Here is a 22,364-nt window from a genome sequence, read left to right as displayed (position 1 = left end):
CACTTTCTTTGGAATCCTAATCAACGTGCTAGTACAAATTGAGAAATAACAGTCACCTGTCTCCACACGCACTTCGAACTTCCCACCGAAGCATTGAGTATATCAATTTGCATAAGAAAACAATCTAACACCGGTTACGCAAATGTACCACCGCATGTTGCTAGAGTCCGATCATCGATCACATAATAAGGCTTCCAACCATTGAATATGAATGTGAAACTCTGGTGCACTTCATATTTTAACGAGATAACTTGAAACAGTTCATTTTGCTGAAATGTCGGCGTTGTTTTCGGCGTCGTTGGTTATAAGCGAAAAATTGTCATTTTTGCGTGACCAAAAAATTGAGAAAGATGAGATGAAAAAAAAATTCCGCCATATCCACGAAGGGAATGATGATGAGTGGGCGAAGCTCCGGAGGTAAACCTGGTAAACCATGAATCCTCTGTACATTTTGCCCACTCGATTTTATTACATTGCTCCCCCTAGCGTACGTCGCCGCACTAAATCGAACGATTGCCTTCAACCAATGACACGTGCCATATGTGACATCATTCCTATTTTATAAGATCTCGCGTCTTTCATCAACTACAAGTACCGATTTCTAGTTTATAACATCTTGCATCTTTTCATCATCAGCTACAAGTACCACCATCTAGTGAACACTACAAGAACTAAACGAGAGGAGGCTACATACAGGAGACGGTACCGCCATCTAGTGAACACTGCAAGAACTAAACTAGAGGTGGCTACATACAGGGGACGGTACCGCCATCTAGTGAACACTGCAAGAACTAAACTAGAGGTGGCTACATACAGGCTACAGGGGACGCACAGCCCACGCCCTAAGGAGCTTCACCCCTAAAACGATCCTGGGTGCCAGTGAGCATCGAACACGAATAGTTTGGGTCTGAGAGGTGATCGAACCCTGGTCGTTCGCATACCAAGCTGGCGTTCTACCACACAGCCCTGCTTCTGGATGTAAATACAGCAAAGGTAACTTTCATTTTTTACAAACACATGCATCCTGTATAAGTGCTTCACTATACAACATGAAATATTGCCGTATAATGCGTGATACAAGCCCACATTGCCATAAAGTGCCAGAACATGGGATTATCATAATGACTTCATATTGATACAAAAATGCGGCTAAACACGGCTGCAAGAAAGAGGAGGACGAAGTGGGTTTTTCCGTTGGATGCTGGTCTGGCGCCATCTTACTCGTCGAGTTCTGTGCGCTGTAAATAGATCATTAAAGAAGTTACTCGTAACATTATTGGTGGAGGCGCTGGGTATCGATCCCAGTACCTCTCGCGTCATCGGACCTCACGTCTGAGCAAGCTTCAGCGCTTTGCCACGTTCTTGAGGGCTATCGTAGCATTTTCGACTTTGCCAGCAATTCTTTAGGCCAAACGACCATTGTCACCCATCGCATAAATACTGGCCATGCAACCCCCATTCACCGACGCCCCTACCGTGTGTCGGCGTCGGAGCGTGCAATATTACAACATGAAGTTGGCAAAATGCTTGCGAAAAACATTATCGAGCCTTCATGCAGCCCCTGGGCGTCTCCAGTCGTCCTTGTTAAAAAGAAAGATCGAACATGGCGCTTTTGTGTCGATTACCATCACCTTAACAAAATTACCAAAAAAGACGTTTACCCTTTACCTCGCATCGACGACGCCCTCGACTGCCTGTACGGTGCCACCTATTTTTCAACTATTGACCTTCGGTCAGGGTACTGGCAGATAGCCGTCGACGAGATGGATCGCGAGAAGACCGCATTCATCACTCCTGATGGTCTTTATCAGTTTAAGGTGATGCCCTTTGGACTCTGCAATGCACCAGCCACATTTGAAAGAATGATGGACTCATTGCTTCAAGGGTTGAAATGGTCCACCTGCTTGTGTTACCTTGACGATGTTATTGTCTTTTCGCCCACATTCGACTCGCATCTCGATCGTTTGTCAGCTATTTTGGACGTTTTTCGCCGAGCCGGACTCCAGCTTAACGCCTCCAAGTGCCACTTCGCTCGTCGCCAAATTTCCGTGCTTGGTCACCTTGTCGATGCCCAAGGCGTGCGTCCAGACCCAGAGAAAATTCGTGCAGTCACGAACTTTCCCGTTCCGAGGACCACAAAGGATGTCCGCAGTTTTGTGGGGTTGTGCTCGTATTTCAGACGCTTTGTTAAGGACTTTGCGACCATTGCACGCCCACTCACAGACCTCTTGAAGAAAGACGCGTCGTTTACCTGGGGCCATGATCAAGCGTCATCGTTTTCGCAACTTACGACACTGCTTACAACGCCACCAATCTTGGCTCACTTTGATCCATTAGCCCCAACCGAGGTTCACACGGACGCCAGTGGACACGGCATAGGAGCTGTGCTATTGCAGCAACAACGCGGACACGACCGTGTTATAGCCTACGCAAGTCGACTACTATCTCCAGCCGAGCGCAACTATTCCATCACGGAGCGCGAGTGCCTCGCCCTTGTATGGGCAGTCGCCAAGTTTCGCCCATACCTGTACGGGCGCTCATTCCGTGTTGTCACGGATCATCACGCGCTCTGCTGGCTAGCCTCCCTGAAAGACCCCACGGGACGTCTCGCTCGTTGGGCTCTACGCCTTCAAGAGTACACGTTCTCTGTAATGTACAAAACAGGGCGATTACATCAGGATGCGGATTGTTTATCCCGCTACCCTGTTGACGAAGCAACCGATACCGACGCTATCACGGACGTTTTTTCCGTGTCGCAGCTGTTAAACATTGGCGAAGAGCAACGTCGGGATGCTTCTTTGCGAGCCATCATTGACAAACTGGAGTCAACGCCACGCGACCCGTCCGTACGAATGTTTTTGGTGAAAGACGGGATCCTATATCGCCGAAACCTTGATTCCTTCGGATCAGACTTACTTCCTGTCATCCCAGCGCACCTGCGTTCCTCTGTCCTGCATCAACTCCATGACGCCCCCATAACGAGCCATTTGGGCGTTTCTCGCACGTACGATCGAGTACGACGTCGGGTTTTTTGGCCTGGACTTGCCCGCTCTGTTCGACGCTATGTCGCCGCTTGTGAGCCTTGTCAGCGTCGCAAAACGCCGTCTGCCCTCCCAGCCGGCTACCTTCAGCCGATCGACGTTCCCAACGAGCCTTTCTTCCGAGTTGGTCTCTACCTGTTGGGCCCTTTTCCACTCTCCACAGCCGGAAATAAATGGATTGCTGTTGCCACGGACTACGCTACGCGGTACGCAATCACACGAGCACTCCCGACCAGCTGCGCTACCGACGTTGCGGACTTTCTGCTGTACGACATAATATTAGTGCATGGTGCTCCCCGTCAACTTCTCACCGACCGTGGTCGCACGTTCTTATCAACTGTCGTTCATGAAATCCTGAGGTCTTGTCATACCAAGTACAAATTTACTACGTCGTACCATCCCCAGTCAAATGGCCTCACGGAGCGCCTTAACAGGACCCTAACCGATATGCTTGCCAAATACGTTGCGCCAGACCACCACGATTGGGACATTCATTTGCCGTATGTGACGTTCGCCTACAGCTCATCTCGTCACAACACTGCCGGATATTCGCCCTTCTACCTACTATATGGCCGGGACCCAACTCTACCTTTAGACACGTTACTACCTGCGGCCACTGAATATGCTGGTGAAGCCATTGCCCGCGCCGACCACGCGCGCCAAGTCGCCCGTAACCGTCTACAGGCTTCACAGGCGCGCCAACAACAGCTCTACAATTCTCACCATAGGGACGTGCACTTTTCTCCGGGTTCTCTCGTGCTCCTCTGGTCACCTACTCGGCGTGTGGGACTGTCGGAAAAACTGTTGTCGCCCTACACTGGACCATTCCGTATCGTTCGCAAAGTGACAGACGTCACGTACGAGATTGTTCCAACTGATCCCACAAAGTCATCGTCAGCTCCGAGCGACACCGTTCACGTGGCTCGGCTAAAGCCCTATTGCCCCCCTTCGACATCATCTGCGTAAATTTAGCACCGGGACGGTGCTTCTACCGCCGGGGGTTATGATACGAAAATGCGGCTAAACACGGCTGCAAGAAAGAGGAGGACGAAGTGGGTTTTTCCGTTGGATGCTGGTCTGGCGCCATCTTACTCGTCGAGTTCTGTGCGCTGTAAATAGATCATTCAAGAAGTTACTCGTAACATTATCTTAAAGGCAATCAACCACTACAGAAGGCTAAAGGCTACTTGAGAGTGAGCATTTATATAACTCCACCTCAAGGCCCCGTAGTGGGTGCATTTAGCAAGTTTGAAGAGGTTTTATACACAAAGTTTTTGAAGTACGCACTGGAAACGATATAGCTATCACGCTCAATTCTTAAAGGCGAAGCTCAAGCTCTGATGTTTCATAACTTAATTCATGCAAATGCAATGTCTACTTCCATTCACTCGACCAGTCTGCCACATGTTAAATACTATTTGCGTTCAACTTCTTCACACTTCTATACTACTGCTTTTAACGACTCATCTTTCAGCTGCCCTCCAGGACTGAAATTGTCTTCCAGAAGTTATTACACTTAAAAAAATTCCGAAAAATCAAGCAGTATTTGAGTACGCTTCTTTTATTTTTTCTATTTTCTAGCAATTTTCGTCGTTATTGTGCAATTGTATAGACAAAAAGGTAAAAAATGCTGCGTTTATAATTTTTTTCACGCACCTAAAACTTCTGTGTTCAGGCACTTTGTTTTCTTCGGTTAGATTTTGTAATACTATTTTAGCTTCCCGCATGATTACGCTCCGTGCCTTGTAATCTCAGTGAACATTGCTAACGAAATATAGTTTTTTCCTTGTTTATTTTTTATATCCTACAAAATTTTGTGCAGAACATTCTTCAGTTTCAGGACACTGCTGGTGTCACAGTAGGCACCGGCCTGGTACTTTGGAGCGCTATTGGAACTCAACAGTCATTTCCAATGAAGGAAAGATGTACGTGCAAAAGAGCAAAATTGGCTTTGTCTCGCGTAGCACCATACCTGTCGGAGATTTTCCTTCTAAAATGTGCTAGGAAGATTCAAGATTACCTCGACTTCATAGGGTGTGGGTGTGCCGCTACGAGGATCACTCTTCATCATTATGCTTCGATGGCCCAACAAATCCTAGAGGTGACGCAGGAGAGAAAAACGAAATTCTGAGAATTTTCGGTTCGGCCTTTTGGACCTCACTTTCAGTCGAGACTCTCAGCAAATGAAGGTAGGTTATTTGACCGAGACTTGAGTTTTAACATCGGAATCGGAGCACGGCTGTTAAAGGGACAAACCCAGGTAAAGCCAGGGCTTTCTTCCGCTAGACTCATGTCACTTCAACAACGGCACTAGGGTACTGGCGTTCTCACATCTCTTAGCGGCCACAAATAAAAAATCTCTGAACAAGGGTTGTGTCAAGCTGACGTTTCGACAAGCGGAGAAGTCTTTCTCGAGGCTAGAACAGATCAGTTCTGTTACATCCTAAGGGAAGACAAGACCGCTTGTCGAAACGTAAGATCGACACATCCCCTGGTAATGTATTTTTCATGGCAAGCTTTCTTCTTTTCCTTTCTACATTTTGTTATTAGTGGCCTTCGAGAAGACATGCCCATATCAAATGGGACAAAATTCGCTGCATAAAGTCACAAGGTTGTAGGATGCTGGCTATTCAATCCCCCTAATCAGCGCCATAGGCTTCTCAGTCCTCGGACAAGGATGCAAATAAGAGCACCAAGACGCAGACGATCAGGGCCAGCCGCGTCAAATACAGGTGGTTGCATATGTGCAAAGGTCGAATCCACAATCTGAAGAAGATTCTAAAATGGCAAGACAACCAAGTAGTGTGTTCTGTCACTCTGAAAGGACGTATGATGTGCAAGTGCGTCAAAAACGACATGGAGGAGAGTTGATGTGACGTAAGCAAAATCGGAAGTATGTGCCATGTCACCGGAAGGTGGTATACAGCATAGCACTCTCATGTGGGTCTGTGTACATAAGGCAGACGGGACGCTTGGTGAACGACAGAGCTAGGGAACACGCGAACAATGTTTAGGCATGTACAGTCACCGGCTACCTTTCAGCCAATTGTCGTATACCTGGGTACCGTGTACGCTGTGACAGCCCTGAAGTGATTACCAAAAGGAAGGACACAGATACTTGCGTTATTACAGAATCTATAGCCACAAAATGGAAGGCATGGAATGTATCGGCATCCGATCAATTATGCTGTCTCGGCGAATAAAGCCACTCGCATCTTACGCCGAGCGGAGTTCGAGTAAATGCGTCGCGGGTAGGGGGGGTATCATGTGAATGTTGCGTAATTAGGTACGGTTTGGGAATGCTAAATTGTTGTTTCGTCCTCATTATTTCTGTTTATTGAATTGAGCAGAAGTATTGCTTTCCACGAGTGGTGGGACGCTGATGTTGTATTGTGCCCCACTACTAGGCGAAGGTATACTGTTGCTTCCATCGCATCTACGCGAGTCAAGCAAAGCGTCAAATCAAGTAAAAGGCAAGTAAAGCCGCCCTTGACCGAATTCTGAACGCTCTAGCTAGTGCCTACATATACGGGGTTGCCAGTGAGCGATTGCGCAGCGCGAGCAGTCACTTATTTATAGCAGGGGCGGCCTGCGTCGGCCTTCAACGGTAAGAAAGAGGGAGGGGAGCGGCAGTTGGGACGAGGCGTGAGCATGCGCGGGGGGGGGGGGTGTGGAGGGCGCCGTTGACGCCGGATCCGTGATATCGTGTGACTAAGAAATGCTCCGAATTTAAAATTGACTACCTTCATGATAAGTATTGAACTCCTTTCTATGTCTCACCTTATTTGGTCTATGTAATCTTTGACCATACGTTATTTATATGTAGATTGCCACACGTAGTTGCTCAGTGGAGGGCTTCAGTGAATGCCAATTGTTAGTGTCAGCAGTGTCCTCGTGTTTTTTTTGTTTCAAGCACACGTTTAACTTTAGCTGCAACCATTAGACATGCAAAATCACTAACTAGTCCAGATTCAAACCATTATGATTACTCCGGAGCTCGCGCCACCACGAGTGATAAGGCTTGAAAGTTTGACACGTGGTGTGTAAAAAACAGTGCCTCCCAATGGTAATCAGCTGACGGACGGCTGACGTTCTGTTCGCCGCTATCATTGCCAGTGTGTATTAGTGTATTCTGACTTTCCGTTTACGGGGCACAAGTCAACGTCTTGGCCACGTGACCATATCTCCAGCAGTTTTCTTGAAATGTTTAGTGTGCATATTTATTTACAGGTCATAAGCTATCATTCTCCAGGGCGTCACGATACGAAGCTTATAATGCTCAGGAGCTCCACTGCAAGCGTTTTTTTTTTTGACTGGAAAGACGACTGCGGCATCAACGTCTCTCAGGAAAAGGAGAAAAAGAGAATGCATATAAAAATGATAGGTTAGTTACCTACATTTGATAGAGTTTGTACAATTGTCTGTGGGTACAGTATTAACTGCCAGTTTTTTTTTCTTTTTAACGCCTGCCCGAGAAGCCACTTAGATTTTTTCAGTTTATTTTGATGTAACAAACATTGCAGTGATGCATATTTTCGTAGTTTTAAGCGTCTGTATGTGGTAATCTTTCAAATAAACTAAAATCACGTATGGCTAATTTTCTCACTGGTTTTCTCGATGGCCTCCATGTAAAAACCAAAGGTGGTAACGAACTGGGCCGGCTCCCCGAGACTCCAGCTGACATTGTTTACCTGCGAAATGGCCTTTCATCACGAGAAAATATCGCGTTGGTGGTTTAGAAACGAACGTTTCCTTGATGAAACGACTCACGTCAAGGGTCATTTCATTCAATCATGAATTATTTCACGTCAGAAATAGATTATTCAGTGATTTTTATGCCACCACAAATGGCGATATCCTAAAATGCCTTAGTGACTGGGGTGCTCTAACCTGGCCTATAGCGGAGCGGCGAGGAATGAACTAGCGATGGCTCGGGCACCCCTTGTCGCACTCCCGCATTGCCTGTGGCTGCAGCTGTCAGACTGGTGCGATAGGTAGATAACAAAATCGTGGCTCACGCAATGAATGTGGGCCACAGCGCCCGTCTGCACCGGCTGGTGGTGTGAAGCACCGTGATGCCGTGCGGGCATTCTTGCCAGTGGCAGCGCTTTTTTGCGTGTTCCACCTTGCACTCGTTGTGCCCTTTTCTTACAAATTGCTGCATAATACTTTGGAGTACTATGCAGCATGATTGAATAACAAATGCAATCACTACGAGATAATTATAATCGCACGAGCAGTGATTTTTTCATTAAAGTGGCTTGCTCCCCTGGACACTTGCTTGTTGTTTTGCAGTGGAGGTTATATCGCGCATGGTTGGTCAAGTGAACGAAATATCGGTTCACTTGTTTTCATGATGCTCACGTACGTGTAAAATTATTTATCAACTTTTGGGTTGCAAAGATGCCCTCTGGGCTCAATATAGCGAATGGCCGTAGTGTGTTTCGAACGCTGTACATGAAACGTGTTCGTAGTTCTCTGGCTTTTTTTACCCCTATAAATATCTAACGGGACGACACCTTTTTAAATGAGGTGTCGTCCCTCACACGCTCGAACAATGTCTTCCAATGCACGCAAAGTTATCTGCACCCAGCATACAGTTGTGCAAAATAGCCTTCAAAGCTATGAGTCGTAGTATAACATGACATATCGGCTCTTCGCGCTTCAAAGTCTGACATAACGGAGATGCCATACCATGGTACTCGTTGCTTCAAAAGCGACTTCGATCGTTCCTAGTCGCATGATACTATTATTTCAGTACCCGTTTAGTTCTGTGGTCTTTTTAAGCACTCACCTGTTTCAATTCATTCGATAGACAGTTGGGTATGTATAATATACAATATAAATATACTAAACTCGCATACTTTATCGCGCAAAATACGCGTACATACGTAGACTTCGTACGTATATTGACATATGACTCCACGTGAACATGTATGTGTAAGGGATTTTGAAGTGTTCTCGGCAAGTGTATGCGCTCGAAAACCTTAAATCTAATTTATTCGCCAAAAGATTACTGTGTTTTTCAATGCATAACTGCACGCGGTGCTCGAAACCCATCTCTCAACGTTCCTCGTTTTTGTCCATGTCCAGGTCTCACTTCGTTCCCTGAAATGCGTGAAATACCATATGTCTATTCACACACACACAAAAAGAATTGAAGAACACAATCATTGATCAAGTGGCAGCAGACGTGTCACAGAATTGCTGGTGTTTCTACCTCGATCACACTTAGCAGCAGGCAGCTTGAAGCAGCGAAAGGATAGGCCTCGAACCGAAAGTACCGTAGCAGATGACGTGCCGTTTAGCTATGCACCTATTGCCGCACGGCTACTTAAAGCGTGTTGGATACCCGCACGGCCTGAGAATCACCGCGGTATGCTTTTAAGGTGCGTTCACACTTGGCCTCTAAGACAGCGAAACCGGCGATCTCTCCAGGAACTGGCTAGTTTCGCAGCCTAAGCGGCAGAAAAACCAGGACCAGGCGGCCGGCGCACAAAATGTGGTCCGAGCGTGATTTTCCCGCCAAGCAAAACCGGATCCAGTTTCCGCTTCACAGCCTTGGCAGTGCTAGATCAAACCACCTAACCTAACCAGCCGGCCGCAGATTCAACATGGCGGCACAGGAATCAACGGTAGCTGGCATCGGCTCAAATTGAAAACTACCCGTGAAACACGACGAAGCTTAACGGTTTCAACGAGGACGTGCTCATCAGAAGCCTGACTTGGATTACGATCACCAAGAACTCTGGAAGTAGATAGTGCGGCAGCGAGTCGACATGCCCCAACGTGTCTCGCGTTTGTAAACAGCCAGCTGAATGCACCGCCTGCACTGCCGCGTTCGCTCGTTTCGTTTCTGCGGGCTTATCTTCCCCAACAACGTTTGAAAAAATGCAAGCTGCTTGTTTTCACTATTTTGCGGGAATAACTAGAATTCGGTACGAACTTTAGTTCTCAGAAAGCAGGCAAAATCATATATTGTCAAGGTATCGACGGCTGCAACGGCGGGATGGGGCAGAACTAATGTGAACATCTTCGGCGCGCGCGGTCGGGGTTTTCCGGCCGCTCTGGCGTTTTCGTTTTTTTTTTTCAACTCTCAAGTGTGAACGCGGCCTTAGAATCTGTTGGACGTCTGTCGGATGTGGCTTTTTGCGCAAATAGCCGTACAGCAAATCGCATCCGGATTGGCGCCATGTGTCCAGCACTTCACACCAGTTTCTGTATAAGATACGAAATCCGCGTTATTTCTAGATGATTCAGATTTCCACATGGTTCGGATATCTTCGTGATTTTCGCATATACGGCTTTCCGTAAGATGAGTACTGCCACGGGATTTTCGCATGATATCGATTTCCATATTACAATAAATCAATATTTGCTGACTCCGTCTATACTGAGCTTTTAAGTAGAGGTACCCACTAACCGTAACGCAGGCATCACGCACTAGACAAATGATAGCAACAAGACGGAAAAAAGAAACTATCTACTAGAAGTCAGAGACAAAATAATTCAAGTTCCAAGGTTACAGTGATTCTGTATGTGCGCGCCATTTTCCACATAATTCAAAAGGTGGCGGTAAGTAAAAAATACATCATTGGCGTTAACAGCGGAAAACAAAATAGGAGGCTTGTGTTCCAAGGTAAAAACGGTGTTTTAAAGCGAAGAAGGAGCTAAACGATTGATTGATATGCGAAGCTTAACATCCCAAAACCACTATACGAATATGAGAGACGCCGTAGCGGAGGGTTGCAGAAATTTTGACCACCCGGGGTTCTTTAGCTGCTTCCTTGTGCTACAAAAAAAAATCAATAACAGACCTATCACATGCGGCTATGCGAAAAGCCACATGTAGGCATGGCCACACGTTCATTGGGAGATTGCGCAAAACGAGACTGAGGGAAGACTTGCCTCGCCTGAACGGTCACCCGAGCACGCATTTAGACACGCGTTGTCAGGAATGTGTTTATGCACCTCCGCTAGCAGCGCTAGGATTTTGTTCATACACCAAAGTCTAACTGCAAGACAAACTGTTGAAGCACAGTCATTTGAAATACGAAAACAAAACTGCATCAGCCATCTTTTCATGTTGGTTGAAAAGATTTCTCTCTCTTGTTCAAAAGTTTATTTACGTTTGCTTCTAACTTTTTTGCTAGATATGCATAATGCATTCTTATCACATTTGAATGTGACATGCGCGAGTTTGTGCTCTTTAAAGAGATTTAGCAGATGAAGGTAATTGCCTTAGCAGGTGTACTTTCAAAAATAAAGCAGTTGTTAAATTGTGTGTGCCTTTCCTTCGTCATTGATTGCTTGAATCAGGGCGCCTAAAACATAAATCTTATACTGGTGTCACACGGGCACTTGAAATCACGATTGGCACAAAGCGAGAATAACCAAGAACAGGATTAGGTAATGTTACACGGCCACAGTTAATCGCGATCAGAGTCGATTGAGATAAAGACTATTGTGATCCGCGCATCGTGATCTGGTTGACATCTTAAAATTTTGCTGTCATCTTCGCCTCCTGGCCGAGGTTGTTGACAGCACAATGAAGAAGAAAATGGAGCATATATGTATTTTATAAAAATACTACAAAGCTATTTTTTTCAAAAATTAAGATTTTAACTGTTTAAATTAGAACAAGATCTGAAATTTTACAAATTTTTCCTTTTGTGATAACGCCATTAAATTTATGAGAGAAGTTGCCGATTAGAAGGCGACCATTGTCATCAAAGCTTGCTTCAACTGTCACACCATCGGAATAGTTGGAGCACCTCAAAGCAAATTGATTATGAGTGTCGCCAGCTTGTCGACTACGTCGCAGTTCATGCGCACTTCCTGGTCGAATGACAGAAATGAAGGGACCTTCACATTAGTTTACCGCTGGCAGGAGCGACTGTGGCACTTGTAGTGCCAGCGTGGAAGCTCTGGCATGCACGAGGAGATGACCGCTTCACTTCGACTTAATGGCTATGAGCGTGTGCCATTAGAAATAAAAGTGATTATGAAGAATCTCGCACCGCATTGCAAGTAAGTGAAAGGAAAACTCCATCGAATGATGAATTTATGAAATTACTTTTGTAGTGGCACGCTATGTTTTACGTTTGTACGGTGCTTGCATGAATAACATTACTGATAGGAGGCTCTATAGAAATATCATACCCTTTGTTTTGCTACTGTTATATAAATGCCTAATAATATTTGTCAGTGGCACGAATGAGGGCACGTTAGCGCTATATCGTGCATTTTATCTGACTGAAGCTCGAACCAAATTTGTTTTTGGGCCATGTAGTAGCGGCCACAAAGTCGATCGCGTTCAATAAAGCCGATCCTGATGGCCCTGATCGCGATCAAAAGTGCCCGTGTGACACTGAAACTACAAGCGTTGTTCAGTGAAAAAGGAATTATACACTAATCATTGATTGATGGAAATGTTTCAAAAAATATCAAATGGCTCAGAAATAAAGTTACATTAACTAATCAAAGCAGCTCACATTTTAAACAGGCCGGTAATAATAATGATACAATACTTTATTCTGCCCAGTCCAACGTTGCTAATGGGTATATATTATATACACATTTAGTACGCTCTACATAAACATAAAAAACAAGAGAAGAAGAACCTCACGTCGCTAGACAACAGCTTGTCCCACTGTGGGTACAGGTAATACTTGATGCCATCCAGCGATCCGTCAAGGGTGACGCCGCGAAGCAGTAGGATGAGCAGCACAGCGTACGGCATAGTGGCCGTTACCCACACCGCCTGCAAGCATGGAGAGAGATCACTCGGGTAGTAAAGATTATAAAAATTGCCTGTCTGGCACATTGCTCATTCGAAACTGGCCAGCGATTCACAAACAAGTACAAGTGTCCTTTTAATAATCAAAAATGCCCGTTGTGGCACAACTACCTTTACAACTAAAATTTGTTGGGGAGCGTGTGAGAAGTATACGATTACAAATGCACCCTATACAGAGGACAGCTGGCGCTCTAGAGCAGAACGTTTGCAAAACCATGCGCGTGTTCATCGACAAGCTTTCACTATATATATTTAGTGTAGAGTTTATCTAAGTTAGATATGGACACAATATGACTAAAATAACTACAAAAGCACTGCCCATGGGCATAGAAAAGTGGTAGTCAGATGCCTGTCTGCACAATCTAGGTCCAGTGGTCCACAATATCACTGCTGAAAACAGAAAAAAAAAGTGTGGTGGTTGGTTACATCAACGATACGAGAATGGATATAGAAAAAACAGTGGTAAAACATGTAGGAATTGGTTTCTTCGTTTCAGGCTCCAGTCTCTATAATCTCTTCCCGTACTAAATTTTCACCCAGTTGAACTCATGCTTTTGTAGTGAATGTTTTATGTAGTACGACACCAACTCCAAGCGCAGGAGTTACCGATGGGCTTATCGCTGATAATATTTGCAGTATTTTACCTTTCACAGCAAGTATACCACGTTATAACACCTGCCATTTCATCTCAGCCTTAAGTCAGATTAACTTCATTGTAGAAATTTATGGCATGGACAATGCTTCCGCGTGCTAGCTAGAAATTCTTCGAAAAGCATTACACAAATTCAACTCCTTATTTTTTTTCACTGTACAAGTTTTCCCGTAACACCTAGTTAACTCATGGTTGGTTATCCAGAATGCCATATGTTATCGTTATAGGAAACTCAAAACAGCCATTAGTATATGTTTGACATCGATCTCAAGGTATAAAATGAAAGGTTGGGAAGTTTTTCGAAAAAATGGGAACATTATTACGAAAGATACCTCTGTAAGGCAGTAAATACGCTTAAAAAGTGAAAGTTTTATTGACTATATAAACAAACCTAATGTTATTATTAATATTTATGAAATTAACTCTTAACAGCAAATATGTCCTGGGCCTCCGTCGTAGCTGAGTCATTTAGGGATTATTTCTAAAAAATACGGAATGATAAGCCCACAGCTTCATCACAAACCTTTATCTACTGTACCCGTTAATTTGTTTATTTGTTTCGTGTAACGACTAACAACGTCTAAATATAAAATCTCTAGCGCAGGGCAAGATAGAAAATATGAAGCTTGCAGGTACATCTTGGTGCACGCACTCTTTTCTAAGTTTTATGTTGCTGGCCTATTGCATGTGTAGGTAGTGCATTGCTTGGTCCACGCCAGATTGTTAAAGAGCATTGTAGGTAATTTTCGAATCAGCTGTTAACCTTCAACCCGCCAATGCAAACAGCGGAGTATAATCTTGATCAAACCTGGTGACACGTGATAACACTCGAATATTCGTTGCTTAATGTATATATGCATAAGCGCCTTGCAGTTGCACAGTTTATTGACTCCCGATGTCCATTTCGCCGGTATCAGCGTAGTAGAAGGTAGATTGCCAGTTAAGGTTTGTTTTTCCGTTCACTGGCCCTGATTTCAGGCAAATAAAATGTTCCGTCTTGGATACGCCAATTCCTGCCTTTGTCGACATTGCGACAACGAAAAAATATAATGTAGAAAAATTGATTAATTAAATAAAGTAAATTATGATCGTCGGACCTTTCCGAGTTCGCTAAAAGCGGACAAATGAGTAATGCACAATAAGGCGATACGACAGATATCGATAATTGTCACCCCTTTTCAACTTTGTGTACCGTGAGCAAAGTTGGTAAAAATTATTTTTGAATTGTGCTAACAAATATTGCAACAAATTCACCTTGTTGAATATTTTTGGTACTCGATGACTAAACAGCGTGAAGAATTGCACAAAAAAGAGGGGACACAAACACGGCGCCGGAAAACCAGCTATTGTTTATTTCAAAACAAGCGCAAATTATATTGGAAAAAATGATATTTTTTCCTTAGCCATGAAACATAACAGAAGTGCACTTACAATAACGGCTACATGGCAAACATTATTATGATGCAGGTAATGTCGTGGATTCCACATATCTACACTCACTGCATGAAGATAAATTGGTGGTGCACTAAAAGAAGGAACATCGCGATGTTTATTTTAAATGATCCCCTTATCTCGCGTTCACGCTACTCCTTTAACGCCCCATAACCACACATTTATTAACGATTGGCTAAAAACCGCCATCTTTAGCGTTGTCAGCCAAGTGGCTACAAGTAGAGCCTTTCAGAGAGTAAGCATACTCCCTCGACCGATAATCTATGCATCGGCTTGTTTGGCCTATCGAACAGTGCACACAAGTTGAATTTGAAACGACCTCGCTGAACATATTCAGGACAGCACATGAGTTTTTCTTAGGCCATTAACTATTGGCCGAGTGGCACAGCCCAGCCACCTTTCCACGTGCGCAGGAAACAAATTTTACATTTATTTTGCCTGCTACCTTTTTAGACTATGCGAAACTTCATGTAATCTATTGCACAGTTAAGGGAACTATCGGAGCGCATGGCATCGCGATGCGGCCAGTGCTGCAGTTGAGCGTGGACGCATGCCGCTCGTGGACGCATGCGCAGAGGCTTGAGGAGCGAGATATTAAACTGCATTGTCTGCCACGGTGGTGTGCACTGGCCATATCATCGAGCAGCCTGTTGATTTCATCGTTTCTGCAGGTAATTGGCCGATATTTTACTAAGCGTTGTGGAATTACTACCCATGAGCCTTCTTTGGTGGTAATGGTGTTCTAGAAACAGAGTTCGACAGCATACGGTGTTCGCTCTTTCGAAACGTCATGATGCTGAAATCGTTCTCGCTTATATATATATATATATATATATATATATATATATATATATATATATATATATATATATATATATATATATATATATATATATATATATATTCTTTGTGTGTGAACCCCGGTACGCTGCGACGGGGAATGCCATAATGAGGCCGTAAAATGCGTGTTTATTTCAGAATAAAAGAGAACAAGAAAACGAAGCACTCTACAGTGACTGCCGCGCAGCCTATGCGGGTTCAACACAATAGAACAAACAAGAACGAGTTCAGGAGTGCTGTGGGTTAAGATAACTACCTCAACGTGCTTCTTCTCGATGGCTTTTCATTACTTGTGGCAACACTCACTCGTCGGCGCCGAAATGCACGCGTGAAAGCTCGCGAGCTGCTACGGGCACGCGAGTGCCGCGCTGGCCACATTATGACCACATCGTGAGGCCACACGCTACGAGATTTCTGTTAGGTGTGAAATAGATTGTACGTAGAGAACAGCCTTGCTAGAGTGACACGTGATAAGATAGCTGTTGCTTTGTATCTTATGGTGCACATTAGTGCATCTAGGAGACTCCCGTTAATTGAGCTGTAAGATGGAAATTTCAGCCAGCTGGATTACGTTCATGTTTAAAAATTTGTTTCAAGCGCACCGAAAAGACATGGACCGAACAGACTGACAGGACAGCGCTTACTCGCACAAATGAATGTTTTTTTTTTATCCAGAAACAAGGTATTTAAAGTGGACAAATACCCCGCCGCGGTGGTCTGGCGGCTAAGAAACTTGGCTGCTGAGCAGCAGGTCACGGGATCGAATCCCGGCTGCTGATACTGTATTTTCGATGGAAGCAAAAATGCTCTAGGACTGTGTGCTGTGACTTGAGTGCACGGTAAAGAACTTCTGGTGGCCGAAACTTCCGCAGCCCTTCATAAAGGCGTCTGTCGTAATTGTATGATAATTTTGGGACGCTAAATCCCGCATATCAACCATAAAAATGGATAAATAGTTGTACGTTCATGTGCAACGTAGCAGGGAGCAGTAAGGCGTATATTTTGTGTTGGTAAGTTGCTGCTTATCTTCCTTTGCTGGTGCCACTTGACCATGCGGCAGTGGCGGTGCATGTTATTCGGCACTACGCAACCCCTTTACGCTTCGCGTAACCAAACAGACACTTTCAGACGTGCTTTCGAACTCCCGGGGCACCATCCCGAACGCAGCTGCTTCTTTTTTCTCCGGCCGTCGACACGCCAGGCACGTCAACTGGTGATCAGCGGCAGACTTTGTCAATCTGGGACAGGCATAAGTAAGTCGCCAGAAAAAACAGTGCGTGCCTTCACCGCAAAAGTATGGTTGATAGCCACGCAAGATGACGCACGTATGCGCTGCCCTGGTCCTATAGAAAACAAATACACTTACTGAAGGCCGCACCACCGAAAGCTATTGCCCTCTACCTGGAGCCCACTGAGTGATCGTCATGCGCTCGGTGGCTCGTTAGCTGCGTGCTGGTTCTTTATTTGATTTTGATTTAGTCATTCATCCGTTACTCTTAACGATGAAGAATATAACTTCCTTTTAAACAAGACATGAAGCGTGTTGTTGTGTAACACATGTGCCCATGCGCACAGTTTTGATGACTCATTCTCTCCTATATAGGACCTTTCTTTTTTCTAATAAATTTCAATCGAGAGTTCAGTGCTCTGTCCCTTCTCTGTCGGTATCTAATCTGTTGCGAGGTAAAGTATTCCACGATTGGATTCATATCTTCAAGCTTTGACAACAAAGTACTTGCGTGGAATGGAATGGGCACAATGTTCGGGAAACATACGCAAATAATCAATGTTGTAGGCTTTGTGCGGCAGTGCTAAAATATCGATGGACGTATATGTTGAGTTTGTGAGTTATGAATTCCTTGGATAGACGGCGGCACTTGGCCATGGAGCAGCGTGGTGCGTGTTATTTGACACTACGATGCGCCTTTGCGCTTTGCGTTACCGAATAGACCAAAAAATATTTTTGAACGCCACCACGTTCCCGCCCCGACTCGGGCGTCGCCTACGGTAGCGGCTGCTAGGATGTCCCACGTGGGCACCCTGGTGGCTTAAACTCCTCAGGACCATATATTAAAGTTCTTGACTGAACTCCCGTGGTCAGTCTCCAAAGCAGGTCTTTCTTCTCTCTTCTCCCTGCGCTGGTTGTTGACACGCCAGAGAAGTCGACTGTTGATTGGCGACACGCTGAAGCAGGTCGCCCGCTAAACCATAGGGCGGCTTTGCCGCGTAACTTCGAATCCTAACCAGGTAAGCTGGTGGCTTAGCACTACACTGCTCCCGTAGGGAGCATGTATTTGTACAGTGACTCTCGCTCCGCCAACACCACCTGCTCGGCTTCCGCCACTCTTCGCGAAGCGGCGACGGCGCTCATGCGCTAACCTACCACGCATACTTTGCCCCGTGGGAAGTGGGGTGTTCGTATAGACGCTTGTGCATGTGCGCGCTTAACTCGCGGTGCGCAAAATTGTACGCCTTGGGCTTTCATGGGAACGCTTGCCTTGTAGTTACAGGGTGCGCAAAGGTCACTTCGCTTGCGGCAGAGGACCTCCTCGCAAAAACAGCGCGCTTTTATTACACAGTGAACTGTGACACTTGTTAATTCCCAATACTCTGCAGGTGTGGTTACGTTTTGCGCGTCGTCTTTGTATAAAAAGCACGTTTACTGTTGAGCTGTAAATGCTGTGTGCTCGCGGTCATACTGTGTGTGTTGTTTTGGAGCGTTATTTATGCGTGAGCAGCGAGCATTACGTTTCGATCTGCTTGCCGTTCTCAGGGTGGCATTCCAAGTTGTTACTATCGCATTGATTGCTTCACCCTGGCGGCAAAGATGACTTCTTTAGCGCAATAGCGTTAAAGAGTTCGTGTCGCAATAAAACCGGCGTCGGCACGTTGGTTGTGCGCTAAAAATCGTCTTGCGTCTGTGACCAAAAAATCAAGTTACCGAGATAGCCGCTGGAGGCCACTACTTGTCCACGCGTGCGCGCGCGATCACAGTGAGAAGCCGCGCATTCGGAACAAAAAAAAGTTCTCATGGTCTCGAGGCACGATAGTTTCTTTGCCCTACCACCCCTCCCTGCTCAGATTCCAGTGCTTTCCTCGGGACGAGAGAAGAGATAATGCAATTGCAGCATAGGACAAATCTTTGTAACTCCATTAGCACTGGACGTATTCTTAAAATTTTCGCGGCGTTGAATTCGTGAAGCAATAAGCCTTTCTAGCGAATTCATTCCGTGGTTACTTGAAGAAAGTTCTTCAGGGCCCCTTTAAGGTATTTCATTCGACAGGTGTCGCCACAAAAACGAGCCCATTCAGCGATAATAGCGCGCACTGGTCCAATCTACTGTGTGCCTGCTTGTGTGCGTGCATGTGTATGTAACAAAATATAATAATAAGTATGCACTTAGCGGTTGAAGGGTACACTAGGGGCCGGATTTCACTATCGCGTTGCACTTCTAAAGGCGAACCATAAGGGTCCCTCAATCTTTTTGCCATTCCTCGTGCTGCATTCAAGGTTTGCACAGACATGACACAAACTGACAAAAAAAAAAAACAGAGGGTGATTCGTCCTTGGGAAAGCAGTGAATTTCTTCATTCGTCTATTTGTCATTAGCTCACTCATAAGGCTCAAAGTTAAAGTGTAAATGTATACTACGCGAGGAACTGCGTGTAGTGTGAATGTATTGTAATGTGCAAAAGGAAAAAAATTATGAAAGAAACGCATTTGACATAATACATTACTGTGAAGTTACTCGCCAACCAAAAATTCATGAAAATACAGGGCATATAAGTTTTACAAAAATATACTGCTCGACGTTCGCAAAGCGTTGATTGTCTTAAAAGAAGAACCAATATAGGATTATCCATTTATTTTTTTTCTATGAATTGTTTTATCTGTAGCCAGTGCTTTTTTGTATACCACCCCAGTCACTGTAGATGTGTGATGGCTGACACTTTCAGTTCCTTTTTCGGGCACAGCAGGGACATTCCACGAAGCCACCAATACTGTGTTATGTGGAAAACTGCATTGAATGGTGGTAGGCATTTAACATGTGTACGCGTAATGCATTTATTGTCGCCATAAGTCACTTCGGAAAGCATTTGTCTTTGTTTGGTGTAATTTTGATCAATTCCAAACTGTGACATGTTCAACTGCGAAAGGGTAGTTAACTAAATCGCCATAATCTGTATATCCCAGCCTTGTATTGAGTGAATAATACTGCCTATTCTTGCAACACAAATAAGCTAACCATTGCTTTTATCGTTATTTTCTGAAACTGTGATGTTACAGCAGAAGTTATTTACCGAAATCTTTACCGCAGCATTCAAGATCCATGCAGGCTACGGCATGGCCAAGAGTTTCTTAAGCGGCCGCCGTTATTTATAAAGCGTATGCCACACGTGTAGCATTTCGAAACGAAGTGCCACCAAAAGCAATACTAGGTTGTTTGATACATCAAGATACAGGTCTCGTGAAGACATGCACCGCATTTCAGTGTCCAGGCGCCGTTGCCCTGGCGCTGCACGATGTCAGCGCTAATGACTCGTTGCCAAGCGCTGATCTCCGAAGGGGCTTCGGGAATCCTTGCCGATGGTCTCAGATGGTGGGAAGGTTTTTTGCTTTATAGGCCATTTCTTTTTTTTTGCTGATTCAAACTAGCTTATTCGAACATTATTCGCTTTTTTTTTCACGTCGCTAATAAATTTTGCGTTTGCGAGTTTCAACTAAGACGAGAAAAGTACTTGGAGGGATTGGAATAAAGTCGCAAATGACACAACTATGATTTTACGAAAGAAGCTGTAAATTACAATAAAGAATGTACCCACGTAGAATCCTACGTTGGGAAGATGCCTATATTTCAAGTCCAGCTGAAAATACACGATAGCGTCTTCACTATAAAAAAGCGCATAAGGTACACAAGCTCTAGACGCATCAGGTTTGCACTCTCATTGTAGTTATTCCTTAGCTATAGGATGACTGACACTCGAGTATTCACGAAAAAAAATCAACAATTTCGGATAATAGCCCAGGCCTATCTGGACGACTTTTTTCTGCATATCTTCATTCTACATGATTCCTCTTTTTTTAACAACTTGAGAAACATTTCTGGAGTCCTCCATATGGGCATTGAAAAAAAAACAGGGGTGGAACGAAGCGTGCAGGGTCTTTTAGCTCCAATAAAGTGTAACCTAGGTTGATTGGTTGGCTCCTTAGCATCTTGGCGCAACGCACTCTTGGAATAGGCCATGAATCGGATGGTGCCTTACTAATTAAACTAATTCACTTCTTTAGAGAAAGGTGTGAAAATGTATTCGAGTCAGTACAGGTAAGCTTCAAATTGTAAGATTTAAAAAGAAAGAACATTAAAACACTTACATAAAACACACACAAACGTCATTAGCTATACCAACTGAATTTAGCTCACTTTAGCGTTCCAATATTTTGGGTTCTCATAAAATATTTCTTAAACCGTTGAAAATGCTCCTGTGGCTAAAACAAATGTAATTGTGCCAAAAGAAACAATGAGAGGAAGTGACAAGCCTTAGTTCAACTTTCATGGGAGTTCTTCTGGAAGTCTTTTGTTTTTAATGTCGGACGCTGGCAGCCGCAGCCACTACGCTTCAGCCTATGAATAATGTGGCGAGATTGGGACGGCCCCATCGTCCACCCTCACAACGTCGTCTCACCTCTCCTCCCACACTCGCTACACCTTTTATAATATAAAGAAACCCACCACAGAATATCGACGTGTTGATGTTGTGCCTCAAATATGCGCAATATTTGCTTTTTAATCGACGAGCGTGCAAGTATAAACACCGAAACGTGAGTAGTATTAGGAGAGGGAGGGGTGCAGCGGATGTGGTTGAATATTGGCCTTTCGAGTGCCATTTCGGGGGACGGACAGACAGACAGACAGACAGACAGACAGACAGACAGACAGGCAGGCAGGCAGGCAGGCAGGCAGGCAGGCAGGCAGGCAGGCAGGCAGACAGACAGACAGACAGACAGACAGACACAGACAGACAGACAGACAGACAGACAGACACAGACAGACAGACAGACAGACAGACAGACAGACAGACAGACAGACAGACAGACAGACCAACATTTTTGCGTTGGAGTCACCCAAGAAAGATTATCGTCTTTAAAAAAGCCAGGCTGAGTGCGTGCCAGTGCACATGTGTCAAAGGTACGTGGCATGGTGAACGTGTAGGAGTACATAGGACATAGTTTTCCCAACGGCATAACGTGATGAACCAAGGGTTATCAACTTTCGCCGCTCCGCCAGATAAAGGTGAACGCGGCGCCGGACTAGCCATTTCTCCTAAAATAGAATTTCGACGACTTCGGCATTTCACAGCAGCTATTTCTTCATCGTTCCTCATGAAAAAATGGCACGCGTCAACAAAACTTTATCATTCCTGAATCTTTAAAATCAACCAGTACTATTGCATCAGGAAACATTTGTCTGAAAAATACGGCCTAATGAAACAGGTTAGCTGTAAAAGTTTCGCCATATATTCTTTAGGAGGCAAAGCGCCTTGGCTTGTTGGTGTGTGATGTAGTCGCGGTTTCTCATGT

General features: G+C 44.8%; 1 protein-coding gene across 1 annotated transcript in view; it reads right to left on the bottom strand.

Annotated features, from left to right (window-relative positions):
- Positions 1-22,364, bottom strand: part of SerT (Serotonin transporter) — a 387,450-nt gene that overhangs the window by 126,503 nt on the left and 238,583 nt on the right. The window contains exon 5 of the mRNA XM_075890899.1: positions 12,670-12,804. Within this exon, the coding sequence (XP_075747014.1) occupies positions 12,670-12,804 (135 nt within the window). The remainder of the gene's footprint in view (positions 1-12,669; positions 12,805-22,364) is intronic.

The sequence above is a fragment of the Rhipicephalus microplus genome, chromosome 3 (genome assembly GCF_043290135.1).
Source record: "Rhipicephalus microplus isolate Deutch F79 chromosome 3, USDA_Rmic, whole genome shotgun sequence".
In the NCBI taxonomy this organism is placed as follows: domain Eukaryota; kingdom Metazoa; phylum Arthropoda; class Arachnida; order Ixodida; family Ixodidae; genus Rhipicephalus; species Rhipicephalus microplus.
Note: the sequence above shows the minus strand (reverse complement) of the source record. Positions and strands in the feature narration are given on the sequence as shown.